At 46.9% G+C, this 20854-nt stretch overlaps 1 protein-coding gene across 2 annotated transcripts in view; it reads right to left on the bottom strand.

The window, feature by feature from the left end:
* The window catches only part of USP5 (ubiquitin specific peptidase 5), a 1083475-nt gene that overhangs the window by 223840 nt on the left and 838781 nt on the right, over window positions 1-20854 (bottom strand). For both annotated transcript variants that reach the window (XM_069650637.1, XM_069650636.1), the window contains exon 12: window positions 5161-5314. In XM_069650637.1, coding sequence (XP_069506738.1) covers window positions 5161-5314 — 154 coding nt within the window. The remainder of the gene's footprint in view (window positions 1-5160; window positions 5315-20854) is intronic.

Raw genomic sequence — 20854 nt, 5'->3', positions numbered from 1 at the left:
AGATAAATCAACCATCTGGGTGGCACCAAGTCGAGACCCCTAGCAGAATTAGCCAAAGACTTCTGGCATTTCTGTCTGGATCACCAGATTTCAGTTACAGTGGAGTACCTTCCCGGCCTCTCAAATGCAGTAGCGGACTGGTACTCACGCCACTCAACAGATTACAGCGATTGGAGAATCAACAAAGAGATTTTCCTCCGCCTTCAGGAGATCTGGGGTCCGATGTCCATAGACCTCTTTGCTTCCAGACTCAACTCCCAACTTCCAGCTTTCTACAGCTGGAGGCCGGACCCAGCAGCAGCTGCAACAGACGCATTCTTACAGTCATGGTCCCAGGGAATACTGTATGCCTTTCCTCCTTTCACTATGATAGCGAGGACCCTGGCGAAGGCCCGTCAGGAGCAAGCAATTCGCCCGTGCTCAAGTCAGAGAGGCTTCTTCAGTCCCATTTTCCTGGTATGCAGGAAGCAAAAAGTGCGCCCAGTCATAAACCTCAGAGAGCTCAACGAGTTCATCCTTTACTGCCATTTCAAAATGGAAGGTATACACATGCTCAGAGATCTTCTCAGACCGAACGACTGGCTTATGCGACTAGACTTAAAAGACGCTTACCTCGCAGTACCGATTCATCAAACACACATCAGTTACCTCAGATTCTCCTGGAGAAACCGAGATTGGGAATTCACAAGTCTCCCATTCTGACTCTCTTCAGTGCCTTGAGTATTCACCAAACTCTTAAGACCTGTAGTAGCACGATTAAGAGAGCAAAGTGTCCGTCTCATAATTTATCTAGACGACATTATTTTCATGGCCCAATCACAGGAGTTAGTTCAGAAACAAACCAAACTGGCAATAAACTTGCTACACAGTATAGGTTTTCTTATAAACTGGGAGAAGTCAGTTCTACTTCCATCCAAAAATATGGAATTTCTAGGATTCATAGTGGATACACAGAATTCGCAGCTTCGACTCCCATCAGCCAAGATTCACTCTACCAAAAGAGAAATACGCAGACTCTTGCAGAAGAACATGTTCTCCCTTCGAGAACTAGCAAGAGTGATAGGGCTACTTTCATCTTCCATCCAAGCAATATTTCCCGGCCCTCTTCACCATCGAGAGCTGCAAAGACTAAAAGGCCAACACTTAAGGAGAAACCTTTCTTATTCTCAACTCCTGACACTGTCTCCTCAAGCGAAGACAGAGCTCAACTGGTGGTTCTCTCAAATGGAAGCCTAGAACGGCAGAGCCATCTTCGGCTCTGCTCCAGATATTATTATCGAGTCGGATGCCAGTCGCTCCGGTTGGGGAGCGATATGCGGTCCCATAGCCACGGGAGGGACTTGGTCCTCACAGGAGCTGGACCTTCATATCAATTGTCTAGAGCTTCTTGCAGGTTCCTTCGCAGTGCACTCTTTTGCCAAAGACAAAGCGAGTTGCTGTATTTTACTAAAGATGGACAACATCTCAGCGGTAAGATAAATCAACCATCTGGGTGGCACCAAGTCGAGACCCCTAGCAGAATTAGCCAAAGACTTCTGGCATTTCTGTCTGGATCACCAGATTTCAGTTACAGTGGAGTACCTTCCCGGCCTCTCAAATGCAGTAGCGGACTGGTACTCACGCCACTCAACAGATTACAGCGATTGGAGAATCAACAAAGAGATTTTCCTCCGCCTTCAGGAGATCTGGGGTCCGATGTCCATAGACCTCTTTGCTTCCAGACTCAACTCCCAACTTCCAGCTTTCTACAGCTGGAGGCCGGACCCAGCAGCAGCTGCAACAGACGCATTCCTACAGTCATGGTCCCAGGGAATACTGTATGCCTTTCCTCCTTTCACTATGATAGCGAGGACCCTGGCGAAGGCCAGTCAGGAGCATGCAAATCTGATCCTTATAGCGCCGGTCTGGACATCTCAGACTTGGTATCCAGTTCTTCTGGAACTTTCTACGGATTCTCCAATCCTTCTACCCCAGTTTCCGGATCTCCTATTAGATCCATCAGGTCAACGTCATCCTCTCCTACTCAACAGATCTCTGACCTTAGCAGCCTGGAGGATTTCAGGTCAAGATGGAGAGTCCCTGGCATGTCTCACAAAGCGATCAACCTTATCGAAGAGAGCTGGGCTCCTGTTACCCGGAAGAGATATTCCAACTGTTGGAGCATCTGGAGCTCCTGGTGTCGTGAGAAAGGATTACATCCAATTTCAGCACCTATAGAAGAGATTTTGAATTTTCTAGCACCCTAGCGGAAAAAGGGCTCACCTACAGGTCTGTGAACGCCTACCGTTTAGCAATTTCCGCAGGTCATGACCTTATCAAAAGGAGTACCAGCAGGAGAACACCACCTCGTCTGCAGGTTGCTCAAGGGTGTAAGGCTTACCGTCCCACCTCCAGCTCGCTATGACAAGCTTTGGGACGTTAATAAAGTACTGAACCTTTTTCTGGTATGGCCTAGTAACGAAGAACTATCGCGTACAGCCCTATCTGGCAAACTCACTACTCTACTCTGCTTGGTCTCCTGCAGGAGAGTCTCAGACATCAGAGCTCTAGATCTAGCAGGCAGAACCTTTTCTCCTGATGGCATTGTAGTCCATAGTCATAGAAGAACAAAGTGCAATTCCAGGGTGATTTCCTATCCCGCCTTTAGAGATCAACCGAAGCTCTGCTTGGTTAAATGCTTGAAAGTCTACGAGGAAAAGACGGCTCCACTCAGAACCTCCCCTAACGGGCAGCGACTGATCGCTCTGCGTAAACCGCACAAAGCAGTATCAGCACCGACATTAGCACGTTGGGTCCGGTGGACGCTAACTCAAGCAGGGATAGACACCAAGCATTTCGGAGCCCACTCAGTTAGAGGAGCCATGGCCTCCAAAGCCTTTCAGGCAAGAGTTCGCCTAGAAGATATCATGAGGATGGCAGACGGGGCTAGTGAATCAGTTTTCAAACAATTCTACCTAAAGCCAGTAGATCAGCCGGCATCTATTGTGGTAAGTAAGCTTTAAACAAGCATAATGGGAGCCTCCGGTCTTGACATAGAATAAAGATTTTCCATAATAACTTACTAGAAAGTCTTAATTCTATTAAAGACTCGGAGGCGAGCATTATCCCTCCCGGCGAGAATATAACAGCATGTTACCTGATGTTAATTAAAGATGTAATGAAAAGATTAATGTTCGGAAATTTACATGTACCCTATCGGAATAACTCCAAGATTTTCTCCCACCCTGATAAGGGATCTAGGGTTGTCATATACAAGAGACTAACATTTTTCCTTTTTCTTGACAGCGCCTGCAGACAAGTCCGCCTGATCACGGCCCGACATACGTTCTTCTTCTTCAAGTTAGCTCCACTTATCTCCTACTATGGACAGCCAAGTTCGCAGCCCAGAAAGAGGAAGTGTCATCTGTTTGGGACTGTTTATGCAGGGGATCTGAACTACTATTGGTGGACTAGGTCACGTGTTGATGGTCTCAAAATGAACTGGAGCCAAGCTCCCTGGGAAATGTAGTTTTCTTCAGAGACTCTTACCTTTTATGTTAAGATATTACTGTTATATTACTGTTATATTGCTATGTTTATTATATATATTTGGTACACCTGTTTTCTGCACATTACTCATGGCACTTTCACTTTTGGTGCACAAATATCTTGCTGCTGAACTCTTTTCTTTATTGTCGAATAAAAGAAAGAGAAGCATAATGCTCGCCTCCGAGTCTTTAATAGAATTAAGACTTTCTAGTAAGTTATTATGGAAAATCTTTATTGTGTCGAATATTTTCTGTATGCATTATAAGCAGTAACTCATGAGTATTTCTCTTTTTGTCTTTTCCCTTCTATTTCCCCTTTTCCATCCCTGTTTCTTGTTATTTGTTTTCACCTTTATTTTGACATTCTATCTTTGTTATGTGAATAATGGGAATGGCCATTTGTCTATTTATCTTGTATTCATCATAACATTATGTTTGTTATTGTACATAATGAGTGCAAAATTAATCAATTTCGAGTGCTCAGGTTTGAAAAAGACCTGTTCAAGGGTCGAAACACATGTCACTGAGGGGCACATATGCAATTAAAGCACCGTTTTGAGATACTACAAGCTGCAATCATTTTTTGACGAGGCGCTATATTCAGGACAAATTATCCACTTTTGCATCACTAACGGTAGGGTAAGCCATTAACTGGATGAGCGACAGTCAACATAAAGTGATAAAAAAACTATCTCACACTGGCATAGCAGGCGCAGAATTACCCCAGACCTAATATGAATATGGGAACATGCCCATACAGTAAAAGAAAGTCGAATCTTGGTTCCCTTGCACTACTATCCATAACAAAGGTAGTAGTGATATACCATCTAAGTAAAAATGAGATAGGGCCCCCTTCACTGATGGCCTTAACGAATCACCAGGTGCCCCCAAAATTAAATGAGTAAGCATGGGAGCAAGGTTATAAAGACCTCACTCCCAAAATTCATAACAGGGTCACAAAACAGTATATATGCTGGGCTCAAACTAAAATAGATGGGAAAGCTGCCAACAGAATAATCTTTCCTATCTCAAGCCATCCTAAAATTATATGTAAAGAGCGCTTGTAACAAGGTAGGATTGTCAGCCAGTGCCCAAATAATTCTTGCTGGAGCAGAGTCTCAGGCTTAGGTTTGAACAGACCTAGTGGAAAGGACAAGAGAACCAGGTTATCAACGATAATGTTGCCAGAGAAATGGCCACCAGGTGGTGAAAGTTCCCTAAAAATTCACCCTCCAGAAAATCAAATTGCCCCCAAATATTCTAGGATTGGAGGTAATGATATATAATTTTACCCCTCCTAGAATATTTGGGGAAAGAATTTTAGGGGTCAGGAAAAACAAGTAGGCTACCTGACGAGTTTTTCCTGGTGAGATTTTCACATGGAACCGCTATCAATTTGTGAGAAAATCATGCCCTAGCTCTCCAATTTCAGCAATTACATTTCATAATTTCATAACTAACTCCTGAGTGGGCTTAATGTTACATTTGCTCAACCTCCAAGTCTTTCCCCTTGCACCCTCCATATTATTGTACCCAAGCTCCTTCTACTTGGGTAACCACCGTCAAGCCAGGAGCAGCCAAGATACTATCAACCATCCACTCACACTCTGTCAAGACTCTGCCAGCTACAGACCTTTGTTGGTGGCAGCATCCATGGGCACTGGAAGCTGCATGATGTAGTCAACACGCTGCGTGTACTTCACCTTCTCGGATGCCAGGCACTTTATTCGCTCCTCTACCAGAAAACGGAAGACTTCGTTGGGGTTCTCAGAGCTGCGACAGTTCCTCTGTTGGAAACAGGACATATGTCATAGCAGAGCAAATAGGCAGTAACAGCAGCACAGTGGAAAAGCAGGAGGGAGGAAGATGTGTAGAGCTGTAAAGGATAGTCAGAATGGTTTTGGCAAAGGTTACAGTGCAATTATAAATTAGAATGATTTTTGAAAGTAAATTATCGCAGGCAACAGGAAGTTCTGGGTGGAGAGAAATGAAGGCTTCTCCTACCAGTGTATCTTGAACTAAAATGCAATCAATACCTTCCAAACTTTATGGAACGACCTAAAAATGAATACCTTTAAGCCATTGTAAAAAAAAAAAAAAAAAAAAAAAAAAAAAAAAATGGACATTCCCACAGTGCTGACGAAAGTCCTCCAATGTACCATTGGCTAGGGCCCATGAATATTTAGTCCACATCAATTAACCAATTTGGGATTCAAATCGGATGTCCCTCGACATGCCCTGAACGTCTACGGATTGGTGTCCCTCCCAAGGACACACTGTGGCCAGTGAAAATTAAGTTGCAAAGTTTGGCTTAGAGGGCTGCCCATTCAGAATACCTTGGAATTTAGTTTGCTGTGGTCAAAAGGATGCTCTAGAGGGAGCTTGTGTGAGTGCCAATGTGGTTGAGTCTATGGAGCGAGGCACTGTTCTTTTTCTGCTTTTTCCAGAAGGACGTAAACCTTTTTCTTGAATGAGTCTGTATCCAGGATGAGACTGAGGTGCCCTAGAGTGTCATTTACCTCTTACGGTTGAAGTGGCTGCTAGAAGGAGTTTTATCAGTCTCACACATTCAGTGTGTCAGAAAGATCTACCCACAACTATGTTGTAATGTATTATATAGTGGAGCAGCTGCCTTGTTGCTAATTGGCACTAATATTGAGCTAACACAAACAAACGGGGTGGATGAAGCATCAAAAAAGATCAAAGGTGAGAATAGGAAAGTTGTTAGCTGCTTCTAAATACGAGTGATCTGTAACAGCTTTAAGAGCAAATTAGGTATGAGAAGTGTCTCTGGTAGTAAAGCTTTTCCCTCCCATTCTGGTTTCCCAAAATTTGATTTCCTGTAAAAGGAACAGCATTTGTGATCATAGATAATGGCAGTGGTGGACTGCCCTATAGGGAAGGAACAAGTTACCTACCTGTAACTGTTGTTCTCCAGCACGGGTCTGGCATGGATTGACATGCTCATGAATATTCCCCGTCAGACCGGGTTTATAAACGGTCTTTCTCCTATAAACTAATCAATGAGCTCTGGGCCATACTGCCCCCAGCCAATGAATGCCCTCTCCCTAAGCCCCTCCTCTGGCAGCCATCTTCAGATTTGGTAGCACATAAAGTGGCAGTACGACCAAGAGGAGCCGCAGAGGGGATGTGAATCCATGCCAGACCCATGCTGGAGAACAGTAGTTATAGGTAAGTAACTTGTTCCTTCTCCAGCATGGGGTCTGGTATGGATTCAACTGCTCATGAATAAAGAATACATAGCAGTACATACATACACAAGCACGGGAGGTGGCTCAACGGAAGCAATTAATCGAACCTCCTCACCAGGCTCACCTTCAAGCGAACAGGTTGCGTAGCACTGCCTGGCCAACTATGGACTCCTCCCTGGAATCCCTGTCCATGCAGTAGAATTTTGTGAAGGTGTGCGTAGACCTCCACATAACAGCCCTGCAGATGTCCAGCAGGGGCACACCAGACAGGAACACCGTCGTTGCAGCACTCGCTCTGTTCGATGGGCTCTCGGACAGCCAGGCACTGATCGGTTTGCCAACCAGTGACAATGAGTGATGCAGCCGGAGAGGCACCTGGAGATGGAAGCCTCGGACAAGGACTTACCATGGTTCACAGGACTAAACTTCACAAAAAGTATTCCGGAAACTGTTCGTGCAAACCATATAAAACTTCAGCGCTTGAGCCACATCCAGCGAGGGCAAAGTCCTTTCATTCGGCGACTAAGGTGTCGGAAAAAACGCAGCTAACACCAAGGGCTCGTTGAGATGAAATTGCAACGGAACCTTGGGCATAAAGGAGGGGTGCATCCGCAGCAGTACCCTTGTCTCGTGGAAAGTCAAATAAGGCTGCTTGCAGGATAGGGCCTGGATCTCACCTACCCTCCTGGCAGAGGTGATGGCCACAAGGAAAGCCGTCTTCCAAGACAGGTATTTAAGCAGAGCTTGATGCATCGGCTTGAATGCGGCCTCCATGAGCCTAGACAGTACCAGGTTGAGTTCCCACGCCGGGGCAGGAGCCATCACCGGTGGGACGAACGGAACAGTTCTTTGATGAACTCCTTCACCAGACGGTGCAACCAGATGCACCTTGAGCCAATGACAAGTACGGAAGGACTTGGGGGGGCCATAACCCTCGGAGGGTTAATCTTCTGCGCCCGGCACCAAGTCACGAAACGCTTCCATTTGTGTCCATAACACTTCAGAGTCGATGATGCCCTAGCCTTAGCGAGGACCTCCCTGCAGTCCGCAGGCAACTCATACCCAACAAACTCTAATGTTGCAGGAGCCTGGCCTTCAGGTTCAGTGATCCTGAGCCGTGGTGCAAGATCGCACCTCTGTCCCTGGCTAGAAGATCCGTGACCACTGCAGCTTGACTGGAGAGGACACGGACATGCTGAGATGGTTTGGGTACCATATTTGCCTCGGCCATGCGCCGGCGTGACGAATATCATCCTGCACCGGTACCGTCTGAGTTGACTAATGAATCGTAGTAGCAGCGGCGGTAACAGAGGGCCCGCGTACAGAAACAGGCCTCCCAAGGGAAGGAGAATGCGTCCCTCATGCTCCCTGGCTGGGGGATCCTGCTGGCGAACCTCCGGCACTTGGTGTTCGTCGAAGTTGCAAACAGATCGATCTTTTTTTTATCCCCATCAGATGGAAAGGAATGAGGAACATCCCCTGGGCGACGGCCCAGTGCCACAACACCTGCACCTCTTTGGAGAGCACCGGGAACCTGGTGCCCCCCGCTTCCAGATGTAAAACATTGTGGTGGTATTGTCCGTGAAGGCCCTGACCACTTTGTCATTGAGGGATGGAAGAAAGGACTTGAGGGCCCAAAACACAGCACGTAGCTCCAGTACATTGATGTGTAGCATTTTCTCCTCCGGCAGCCACAGGCCTCTGGTGTGGAGACCACCGGTGTGCGCTCCCCACCGTTCCAGGGAAGCATCTGTCGTGAGCATCTCCTGGTATGGAGGGCTCTGGAAGTCTGTGCCCCTGGCGATGATGGAGCGCACGCCTGACCACCTTATCGCTCGATGGAGCTCCTCGTCGAGCATGATCCTGTCTGTGAAACCTCTGGACACTTGGATCCAACGGGCATCCAGGAACTCCTGGAGCTGTCGCATCTGCAACCTACAGCGCCGGACCAGGTAGATGCATGATGACATCATGCTGAGCAGCGACTTGATGGTCATCACCGTAGCGATCTTTAGTGCTAACAGCCGTTGTACCTTGCCCAAAATGAATGCTTTTCTCCCATCCGATGGAGCCGCTAGACAGGACACAGTGTTGAGCAAGGACCCCAGGAACAGCGCATTCTGCAATGGAGTTAAGCAGGATTTAGCATAATTCACTGAGAACCCCAGATCTGTCAGCAGCCGGACAGTTCTTTCCATGTGACCGACGGCAATGTCCTTAGACTTGGCCCGGATGAGCTAGGCAAGGGTACACATAAATTCCCTGTAGTCGTAGATGGGCCGCCACCAGCGACACCACCTTGCGATGTTTCACGAGAATGGAGACGTGGAAGTACGCATCCTCCAGATGCAACAACGACAGAAAGTCTCCCTCTTCCAGTTGGCCAAGCATGTGCTGCAATGTGACCATCCTGAATTTTTGGGACTTGATGAATTTGTTGAGTCGTCGTAGGTCGAGAATGGGTCTCCAGCCCCCGGTCTTCTTTCTTACCAGAAAGTATCTTGAGTAAACTGCAGAGCCCCGGAGTCACTTCGGAACCAGCTCTATCGCCCCTTTCCTTAACATGGCCCGAACCTCCAGCAGTAGCTGAGGGATGTGTAGGTCCAGCAGGGCCACCGGTGGTATTCGCGGAAACTTCGCAGAAACTCCAAAGTTTGTCCCTGGGCAAGAGCGCCCAGCACCCATCGATCATTGGAGATGTTTTCCCACACGCTGACGAAGTTCGCCAGCCTCCCTCCCACCGGGGTGCAGGGGTGGGGGCGTGATGTCCAAGCCGATTCAGTTCTGCTTGGCAGCCGCCGTGCCACCCTGGGAGCCTCGACGACGACAGCGGCCACCTTCCTGGATCATCGAACGGGAGGGTTGGCGGTAAGAGGACAATCCACTGCCGAAACCAACTCTTCAAAGACCTCCCCGACTTCCCTCCTGAGGGATGAAAGGATGGACAGTGCTGCTGCAGAGTGCCATGTGTATGGGCAGTTTCTGGTTCGGCTTTGATGGCCTGAAGGGATTAGTCAACTGCCTTGCCGAAAAGATGGTCTCAGTCGAACAGCATGTCCAGGACCCTCGTCTGGACCCCCTGTCTGTAGTTGGTGGCCTTCAGCCAGCCGCAACGACTGAGGCAAACCCTGTTTCCCCATCTGGTGGAACCCTGTGTCCGCAATGTCCAAGACCACAGTGATGGCGTGGCCTGATGCCACCTCCCCTTCCTGAAGGATATCCATTGCCCCAACCTGCTTGTCCTCGGGGAGGAAATAAAGGATCAGAGCCATCCGGCGATGGTTGTGACCGCAGACATTTGGGTGCAGACTCAGCACTCGATACTACTTCTCTAGCCGGTCCCTCTTTGCCGGGGCTGAGGAGGTTTGTTTTTTTTAGAACAGCCAGCCCCTCATGCCAGACATCATCCAGGAGCGGTACCGGCAGAATGGTCTTCCTCGTCCTCCCGGCGTTGGTAAAGGAAGCCTTCCTTTTTCTTCTCTTCCGGGGTGAGCTGAAAAAGTTCTGACCCACGGGCGATAATGGAGTGGAAGGATCCAACTTCGTCTGGCGGAGAAGCCTTTGGTGGCAGAGAAAGTCCACAGTCATTGTCGGACGTAGCCATGTCTGTCCCCGTGTCCCTGGGTGTTGGGGGGAGGCAGTGACGGTTGGAGCTGAGGCGTAGGTTGATTCCTCCGTTTCTTTAGTGGTGGTGGCTCCGGTGTCAACAGGGTCTTCGCCGTTGGGGATCGCTAGTGGTGCCACCCGCATCCTCTTCTGAATCTCCGACACCAGCATGTGGAGGGTCGAGAGAATATCCTGCGATAGATCGGGGGGGTTCATGGGGGACAGGATCGCTGGGTCGTCTCCGCAGCCTCCGACGAGCAACTCCTCAATATTCTCGTTGTCACCCATCTCCTCCGGGATGGTGTGGACAAACAAAGTCTTCCTCATCGGACGAAGAAATATCTGTGCCCTGTAGATCTCCCCTCCCCCCCCCCCCCTTTCTTCAGGTCCTGAGGGGTCAGCCTTGGGCTGAGTTCCGGCATCCTCTTCTCCTGAGTCTTCTCCACTGGTCTGGCTGAAGCCTCCCGCCTGGGAGGGAGCACCACCCTGGCCGCCATCGGGGTACCCTGGACCGGGCCAGCCCCTTTAGCCTTCTAGAAGGCGGCAGCAACCACCTCGATAGAAGATGATGGGCCTCATTACGACTCAGGCGGTAAGGGTTTTACGGCGGCGTAAACAGCGCCGACCCTTACCGCCTGAGTACGAGGTCCCTTAGCGCCATGGCGGACTTAACACCTGCTTTTAGCAGGTGTTAAAATCCATGGCGCTAAGGGACCATGGAGTTAATTACGCCACCGTAATTTACGGTGGCGTAATTAACGCCTTCCCCACTCCCATTATGCCCTATGGGGCAAAATGGGAATGGGGAAGGGAAAATGGGAAAATGGGGATTTACCGCCCCGCCAAGGTTGGAATGGGGCGGTAAGTCCGCCTACCACCATGGCGTAAACGTAGTTTACGCCATGGTGGTAAAGTCAGGGCCCAGGCTGGAACTTACCGCCTGGGGCGTAATGAGGCCCGATGTCTTGGTCTGGATCACCTGGGCCTTAGCTGTCCGGACGGACACCTTGTCCTGCTTGGCCTTCTCTGGGGTAGCTGACTCTCTCTTCGACAAGGAGCTGGAGCAATGGCTGGCGATTGAGGCTGATGGAGACCAACGCGGGACCCGCTTGCTCGGCGAACCCAGTGGAAGCTGACTTGCAGTGCTTGGCCTGGTCTTGGGCCCCCACGGGTGGAGTGCCCTCAACGGACTTAGAAGCCCACTCTGGTTGCCTGGATCTGGATGAGGCATGCCCCTGTGGACCACACAGGGTAGAGGCCTTGGCCTTGAGCCACATCGCCAGTCAGATGTGCCGGTCCTTCATTGTGCACTTGGAGAAGCCAGGGCAAATATCATAATCTTCTTCCTTGTGCGTCGGGTGTAGACAATACAGGCACTGGGAATGCTTGTCCATGAAAACAATCCGCAGGTCGCAGCTGGTGTAGAGCTTGAAGAGGGAAGCTCAGTCATCGTCCTCCTCAGACATGATCCGGCACGGTGTAGGCCTGATGGACTTCTGGAAACTTCCAAGAAGAAAACACTCGACGTTATGCCCTTGAGGGGCGATGAAAGAAACTGAAAAACGGGTCCCCGTTAATCGGATGGATAAACAATGGAGCACACAGGCTCGATTAAACAAAAACTGTTTTCCTACCGAAAAAGTGGTCATTGGCTGGAGGCAGTACGACCCAGAGCTCAGTGATTAGTTTTTAGGAGAAAGACAGAGGGGAAATATTCATGAGCATGAGCATGTGAATCCATGCCAGACCCCATACTGGAGATTTCCCGGTAAGCCTCTGAATCCTGGACCTCGTGTGGTAATCTTTTTTATATTTCCAAATGTTCTCATAGGAAAAAGGTTGGGCTTGCTGAAAATGTGCGATATGGGTCCACTTAATTTGGGCCATTACCATAAAAGAAGATCATTAATGCACAGGCTTTAAACATGATGCTTTTCACACCTGAAGCCAATGTTAAGGTTCATTTGATCATTAATGCAGAATCTCTACAGCCCATTGATGTAACCCACCATGCTCTGCCATCAGCAATCCCTGGAGACGGTTGATCGAGTAGGCTGGAAAGCCCAAGTAAATGCTATTTGCAAAGCCGATAAATTAATCCACTAGAGCTAGCAGTGCTTAGATTTTATGCTCTAAAGTTGGGAAAGGGAAACACCCCTCTAATGTTTTAGTGAATAAAATCCCATCCTTAAGGCTGCATTCATTTGAGGCTTGTGACAATGCCCCCCGTTTAGCCATGACTGCGTGGGTGGGGGGACCAAAGGGGGCAATGACCACCATCTGCTCCAGGATGTAGGCCTCAGTGTGGTGTGGGAAGATCACCTCGTTCGCCTCACACCAACGCTGAAAGCTTGTAGATCAGCTAGGAATTACTCGCTCTTAATTCATCCTCATGAGATGGGGAAGTCACCATTTCAGCCTGCAGACACGCAGGCCCTCTGGAATTTACTGGCCTTTTAGGCTCATCAGTATGTGTGAGAGCAAACACCACCATGGCCAATGGTTATGCAGACCAACGAAGATGGAATGTAAAAGTTACTAACCTCCTCCAACCTTGAGGCTTCAAGAGAATGATGCTCTCTTAGGCTGGGCTGGTTACCAGTCATTTGGTCAAAAACCAAATGGTCGAATGACCATTTGATCGAAGTAAAATGGTCGGAAATTTTTTTTTAATTTTTTTTATTTTATGGGGTGGTTCCCCCCAACCCCCCTTTTTCTTTATTAAAAATCTTTTTTAAGCAACCAAAACTTTTAAAAAAATATATAAATAAACAAATTCGACCTTTTTTTTTCCGACCATTTTGATTCGATCAAATGGTCATTCGACCATTTATTTTCGACCATTTGACCGGACACCGGCTGGGCTCGATCAGATATTGGCATTGTCCCCACATTTTGCCGTACACAAGGTGAATTCCAAGATGGCAGACTGGCCCATTGTAGGCTCGGTTCGCAAGATGAAATGAGTGAATGCAAACAGCATATTCACCTGAATACATGCTGCACAGCCAATCACATTAGGGCTAGCAAAGTTTGCGCGCATGCTGCTCTAGTTAATTTATATAGTAATAATGACCTACTCACAGAGTCAAAAGCGGATTTGAAATCAACAAAATCCATATATATGGCCTGTTTTGAGTGCTGGATCTGTTGTTGAACTGCTGTTATGATTGTTAAATTAATTGCTGTACCAAGTCCTACAATAAACCCTGTTTGATGAGAATCATGAAGCTGGTTCTGAGTAATCCACCGATTGAGATCTCTCAACATAAATCTGGAAGAGAGTTTGCCCGGCATATCCAGCAGTGCGATGGGACGAAATCTTTCTGGGCATTGCCGATTACCTTTCTTGAATATCGGAACTATTGTGGATTTTCGCCACGATGCTGGTATAATCTTCCCATAAATTTGATTCAGTATTAATGCCCATGATTCAGGGTTGGTCTTAAGTATGGAATTAGTCAGGCCATCTGGACTCTGTGCTCTAGAGTTTCGATAGTTTGGATGAATAAAATATAATATCTGCAAGATCGAACTCCAGCATCAGCTTGGTCTTGAATATATTGATGGTTTCAGCAACGCACTGATCCCTGGGAGCATATAGGTCAGAAAAATAGTGGATCCATATCTGATCAGATGCAGCATTGATCTGCAAAGAGAACTGAGATGTATTGGAAGTCTGATTAAGTAGGCGCCAAAGAGCTCCTGGGTTCATGGAAGCAAGGGCTGGTAGAATTGTCTCTCTATCCTGTTGGTACATATATTTTCTGTATTGTACCCAGTACTTATATGTAATATTCAGTGATTTAGTTTGCAAATGTTGTTTTAGTGGAGAGAGATCTTTAAGACTTATAATAGCTCTATGACAAAGTAATTTTTGATGTTTAAGGCGAGGATCAAAACAGTGTTTATGCTTAAACATGGGCTTCGTCGATTTAGGTTGTGCTTCTGTAAAAAGTTGAAGAGCGGCAACATATTGACCATCAGAACTTATCACGACAGGATTTCCATCTACTCCATTACTTTAACAAAGATAAAGCTCATGCAATTTATCAGAAGACCAACGCAATCTGTTTTGCCCAGAAGATATTGCTAATCTGAGATTCGGATGTTCATTCTGCTGAGACTAGTCTGATGGCTTCCTGATCCATGCCACAATCAACTGATCATAACTGACATGCTGTTTACGTACAGTGAAGTTTTCTATACATAAAAACGTAAAGCAATCAGTGTATACACAGCCGATAATAGCTTTTTGATTATCGCAACGCCAGGAAGAGTTGGCAGGATGTTAGGGAGAATTCTCTGGTAAGGCTAATTTCCCAAACCTAGTGAGTCCCCCAGCAGCTTTGCTGGATTTTTGGGGTTTATTTTTTTCTCCTGCTAAGAGTGAGACTCTCTTTCTCCCACTCTTAGACATGATTTGAGATATCCTTTGACTTTGTAATGTGTTTAATGGGCTATGGGGTCTTTTACTCCATAGGGTTTCATGTGGTTTTTGGTAAGTGTGTTACACAGCACCCCCAGTGCAGTAACACAGGTGTGTCATAGTGACCCCGAAACATAGACGCCATACCCTGGGACTGACTACTGTCTCCCAGGGCATGTAAAGTCCCCATTGACTTTACTAGTCTTAAATTGGGAACAGAACCTGTACAAACCATCATAGTGTGGAAGTACTGGTAGGGGTAATTAGATTGCCCCTGGGTCTGTTTTTCGAGGGGGCACTGTGCAGTCCCCCCTTGTCGAGTTTCCGGCTGGTGGCAGTGGTTACCACGCAAAATATTCCACCGGAATATTTTCTATGGGATTTTCCCTTTCATTTTAAACGCACCACTTTTTGGTGCAATGTTAAAGATACCCCCGGGTTATTTATTTAATATTTATTCCCCGGTTAGGTCTTTTTGCCAGGACTTGGTTTTAAAATGGCGTTTGTGTTTGCCTCTGTAACTCCAACCCAAGTCGAGCCCTTTGTTCCACTTTTTGGAGGGCTTCTCCACAGAAGCCTCCAAAAGTGGTGCCACTCTGTCTGGGTCTACAGGATGTGTGGGATGGGGGTTTAGGCACCCTGGACTGAGTTGCCTCGGCAACTCAAATCACACTCTTGTGTGATTGGCCCAGTGGTGAGCCGCCCGGCTCACCACTTAGCATGTTTGAGTGACAGCTAGGACTGATGAATGGGGGTTTTCTGCATAAAAGCAGGGCTTTGGGGACTGGAACTTCAGAAGTCGCGACAGGAACAAAGAATCCGAAGATGGAAAAGCTGAGCTGACCTGCAACAACGACACCACCGGTGGAGCCCTGCTGAACCGCCTCACCACTTCTTCCAACGACAGAGGAGATCTTCATCCCGAAGAGCCTTCTTCCTTTGACTGGTGGGGATAACCAGTTTGCCCACCTTTTCCCTTCCTGGATCATCTCGTGGCCGCCTTGCCTGTGCCAAGCACCCCGGCAACCAGGATACCACTTTTTACCACTACCGCGAATAAAAGGGTAGTACCTTTTAACCGGAGAACTCTGCGGCTGGTTTCTTCCCTGGCAGTGCAACGACCTTCAGCTTTCCTCCACGTCGAGATCTTCTCTTCTTCTGGACACCGCCGCGACTTACACCCGCTGCCAGGAACAACTGCCCCCGTTGGAGGATCCTCTCCACTTTCAAGGTACTGTGTCTGCCTGGCCTCCCTCGCTACGATCTGTGTGGGGTGTCTCTTAAATCCTCACCTTACCACTTGGGTTGGCCCTAGGCTGGCTAACTGAACATTTCTGAGCTGAACTAATTCCTTTCTGAACTCTCTGCAAGACTTTTCAAGCCTCTTAAACTGTGTGATCTTGGGCGCATTGGTGTTCTACTCTCTCTAAGAGGGAGCCTGGCCTCTGAACTTTTTGCTCACAAGTAGACTGACTTTCCTGCCTTGTTGGGTGCTTCTTAGGTCATAGGGTTGTGTGCTTTTCTAATTTCTGCCTTTTCCCTCCCTTTTTGATAACTTATTAGAGTGCCATCTTTAGTTAAGTGCTCACCTCTGTCTGAAAATAAGTGGTGTTAACTAAGACTTGTCTAATAAGGAATAAGGGATGTATATATGTTAATAGGGACTGTGTTTTGAACTTGCTTACAATAATAGTGCTGGAGTGTTTCTATAAGTGTGTCTTTAAATAAATAATTATATACTTTGATACCAAAGCTCTGGTCAGTGTTTGCTTGTGCTACTGTATTTTGGTACCTATCTTGTATACTCTATATACTGTCTAACTCTTCTTGAGAGAGGTCTGGCTGCTCAGCCATAGCTACCAGGTAAATCTGGGTGGTACAGACTGCTACCAATTGGGTTTACTGCCAACACCTGTAGTCTTAAGCCTTTTGCAGTGGTCCCTAAGGGAACTACACAGGTTTCTGCCTAACACAGGAGAATCTCCCTCAAGCGCGCCCTTGAGCATTAACAATTGTCTATTGCTCATAAGATTAGACCACCTTCGGCGGGCTATAGTGTTATGTCGGATTTCAGGTGACAGGTTGTCTATGTTCAAGTCGCCTTTAGATCGATGCATAGCTGGTATGGTTAGAATATTAAAGTAATTCCAAATAGGTGTCTCCGTAAGCCATGTTTCCTGCAGGGGTATAATATCAAAATTACTAAGGTCAAGGGACTCATTGTTCAGTAAGTGACTATGCGACGTGTGTTCCAGCTAAGCAATCTCACCATGTGCTCTTTATACATTTTTGATGCAGATCATGATCGATCATTTCTCTTACTAGAAGAGAGATGCGTTTCATGCCGCTAATAAGTTGGTCTTTGCATGGAGATCATTTTAGAGTTCATTCTGAGACTGTTTGATTAAAGTTACTGCAATATTCATGCTGATTTCTCAAACCTGAGAGAGTTTCTTGAAATGATTCACAGGCAAGGGTAAAACCCAGGTCAAAAAGAGATTGCCTTGCTTGCCAGATCAAATTGAGGACTATGCCAGATTGAATCCATAACTTCACAGAGGAGAGATTTGATTCATGTAGAAACTCAACTTGATTAACATCAGTGGAAGATCAATCTTCTAAACTTGGAATTTCAGCAAAAATGTTCAGTAATTAGATCATAGGTATCAAAGGGATGCGGTCTTCATTCCATGAATAGGGTGTGAAAATGTGAAGTAGAACTACGTCCATTACTAGGTTTGGTATTATTAGGCACTATCTTTGTTCTATCATCCCTTTTTATGAACAGGTGGTATGAATTGCGCTTGTACACGGATAGGTGCTTGAACAATTTGCATAGATTGCGACGTATTAGGTTTCGGAGCAGGTGCAAATTTATGAATGTACTTGTGCATCAATCTCTCTACTTCTAACATTCTTTGCTCAGAGTACTGCTTCCTGAGGTCGGACCTCTTGTTGATGAAGCTGGTCAACACCTTGCACATTTCTCAGGTTTTGCAATATCTCTGTGGAATGATCTTTTGTAGTATTGATCTCATTGAGCCAGTCATCCAAAGGCTCATGAGCCATTGGAACCACCGCCGAATGATTTGTTTCCTTCGGTAGTTTTGTTGAGTTTAGCAAGATTTGAATATTTTTTGTATTGGTTGCTTTTTTGAGAAATTGATTTTGTAGTGGCCTGGTTAAGTGGAGTTATAGGTTTTAAATTTTTAGTTTTCTTCTGCTGATTCAGCTGTTATAAAATATTGACCATGGTTTTAAGAGGTTTACAAAAAATTTTAATATCCTCTTTGGTTTTGATTCCATGCGGTTTAACTTTCTCCTCTCCATTAGCTCTGCTCCTACTTTCATTCAGAGCAATGGCTAGTTCTCTACTACTTGTAATTGTGGTCAAGTCTGAAGTTAAGTGTACTATATTCGTGAGGCCGGTTGCCGGAACTACTGTCTCAACGGCTACGATTTTTCCCTGTGTACTGTTGCACTCGCTTACATCAGAGGAGACTCGACGTAAGGTCTGCTCCATTCAAAGCCAAGACGCGCGAGTCTGCGCCATGGAGATATTTCCCTCTAAGGGACATAAATTGGTTATTTGTTTGTCAGGTAAAAAGCACGAACAGCATGAACATTTATTAGATGCGATCACTGCTGTTTTGTTATGAGTCATCAGCGTGGTGCTCATTTCCATCTGCTGTCGCAATATATTCTCCAATAGACTGGTTTGTGAGTTGAGCCCGACATCAAATGTCTCAAGGTTTTGACAAGGGGGAGAGAGCTAGGTTCATAGCTGTTAATGTGGGTTGCAGTAATATATACAAGGATGGTTCAGAATTGTATATTGGAGAGGGATTGTGAGTTGGAGGTATTATTGAGGGAATTGGCTGAGAAAAAGATATTGATAGAAGAGTTTTTGGAAATGTTGCCAAACATTTCTGGTGAGTGTGAAAGATTTGTGCACTTAGACATATCGAGACAAGCCTCTCGAGTTATGTGCACACTATTAGTTGGTATAGGCAATCACATGGGGGTATAGATTGTTTGGTGCTTGGTGTGCTCAAAAAATTGGAGTAATTGGAGTGTCTGCACAACAAGCTTGAGTTTTTAGCCTCGATAAGTGAATCTATATTCACTAAATCCATCGTTACTGGTACAAAGGTTTCAGCAGTGAGATTCGCGGAAATAAGACAAGCCCAGGTAATTCTTCTCAGTGTCGTAACCCTCCGCTGTCAAAGATCCCCCAGCCGGTTGTTCTAAATCTATAACTGCGGAAATAGATCTCATGGTGACATCGCCGAGATGAGGTAGAGATGTTCTAATGTTTGTCTCTGTATTTAAACTTGATTTAGTGATCTCGACCGAATAAAAACGTCTAGTCAGCTGACATTGATTGAGCGCTCAATGGGGTCAGGGGTGCTCCGTCTTTATAAAGATGAGCTTCCTGAGTGCTCTTAAGCGGTGGGTGTTTGAGACGCTCAACTAGTTGCAATGTTTCCATTTTGGATGGCATGTTAGTTTTGAGTATGTATTTGATTGATTTCCACTGCTGCATACACAAAAACAAAGTAGCAACAGCGTTAGCAAAACAGAACTGAAGACCCCCCCCTTTGTGTGCAGTGACGTACGTTCACACTTCGCAAGGTACTACAAAGTAAATGATAATCGTTGGATAGTGTGTGTGTATATGAAAAGCACTCACCACAGTAAAGAGTTATAGTCTGAATCAACACCCGCCATCCCAGCTCAAGACAGCCACATACAGCCCTTGCCAAATAGCGCTTACCCAAATGTGCGCGCACAAATGCAGGCGGGCACGCTGTAAATAGGATTGTGGGAAAAGGGGCAGGTTTTTACTTTACAAGTCAGTGATGTCGTAGTAGTAAATATATCAGGAACGACGAAAGGGTCCAGGGAGCCACACAGCCAGAGACAGCGCTTACCCAAATTGACTGTTTCACTGTGAAGTCATTCTGGATCCCTTACTAGCTTACCACCTCTTGAGACTGAGTCTAGACCAGTCGCCTGCTACCGTGAACTGATTTGGCTACAGCTCCCAGAGTTGTCCCCGTCACAAGACTAGGTTTGCCTTCTATACATCTGTCCACCAGGCCAGAGTATAGAAAAGGAACAAGTTACTTACCTGTAACTGTTGTTCTCCAGCATGGGTCTGGCATGGATTCACATGCTCATGAATATTCCCCGTCGTCAGGCTGGGAATCCTCGGTAAAGAAAAAACCAGTATCAGTTTCGTTTCTGATCTGTCTTTCGTAGTGATAACCAATCACTGGTCTCTGCGTCATACTGACCACAGCCAATGACTGCCCTCTACCTAAGCACCGCCTCTGGCAGCCATCTTCAGATTTGGAAGCACGTGAAGTGGCAGTATGACCAAGTGAAGAGCCGCAGAGGGGTAGGCGGGAGGGTTCGCATGTGAATCCATGCCAGACCCATGCTGGAGAACAACAGTTACAGGTAAGTAACTTGTTCCTTCTCCAGCATGGGGTCTGGCATGGATTCACATGCTCATGAATAAAGAATACATAGCAGTACACACATGCACAACCACGGGAGGTGGCAAAGGCTCAACATTAAGCATTACATCAAACTCAACATTAAGCGTCTTACCTCCTCACCAGGCTCACCTCAGGCGAACAGGTTGCGCAGCACTGCTTGGCCGACCCTGGACTCCTCCCTGGAATCCCGATCGACGCAGTAGAACTTTGTGAAGGTGTGCGTCGACCTCCACGTAGCAGCCCTGCATATGTCCAGCAGGGGCACACCAGAAAGGAACGCTGTGGTAGCTGCGATCGCTCTGGTGGAATGGGCTCTCGGACGGCCAGGCAGCGGTCGGTTTGCCAACCGATGACAGTACATGATACAGCCGGAGAGCCATCTGGAAATGGAAGCCTTCGAGAGAGCCTTCCCCTGATTGACAGGTCCAAAGTTCACAAAGAGTTGTGACGTCTTCCGAAAACCCTTCGTGCGGTCCACGTAGAACTTCAGCGCTCTAGCTACATCCAGCGAGTGCAAAGTCCTCTCAGCCGGCGACGAAGGCGACGGGAAGAACACAGGTAACACCAAGGGTT

The sequence above is a fragment of the Ambystoma mexicanum genome, chromosome 3p (assembly GCF_040938575.1).
Source record: "Ambystoma mexicanum isolate Mex_15411 chromosome 3p, UKY_AmexF1_1, whole genome shotgun sequence".
NCBI lineage: Eukaryota > Metazoa > Chordata > Amphibia > Caudata > Ambystomatidae > Ambystoma > Ambystoma mexicanum.
The sequence above is the reverse complement of the archived record's forward strand: the minus strand, read 5'-3'. Positions and strand labels throughout refer to the sequence as shown.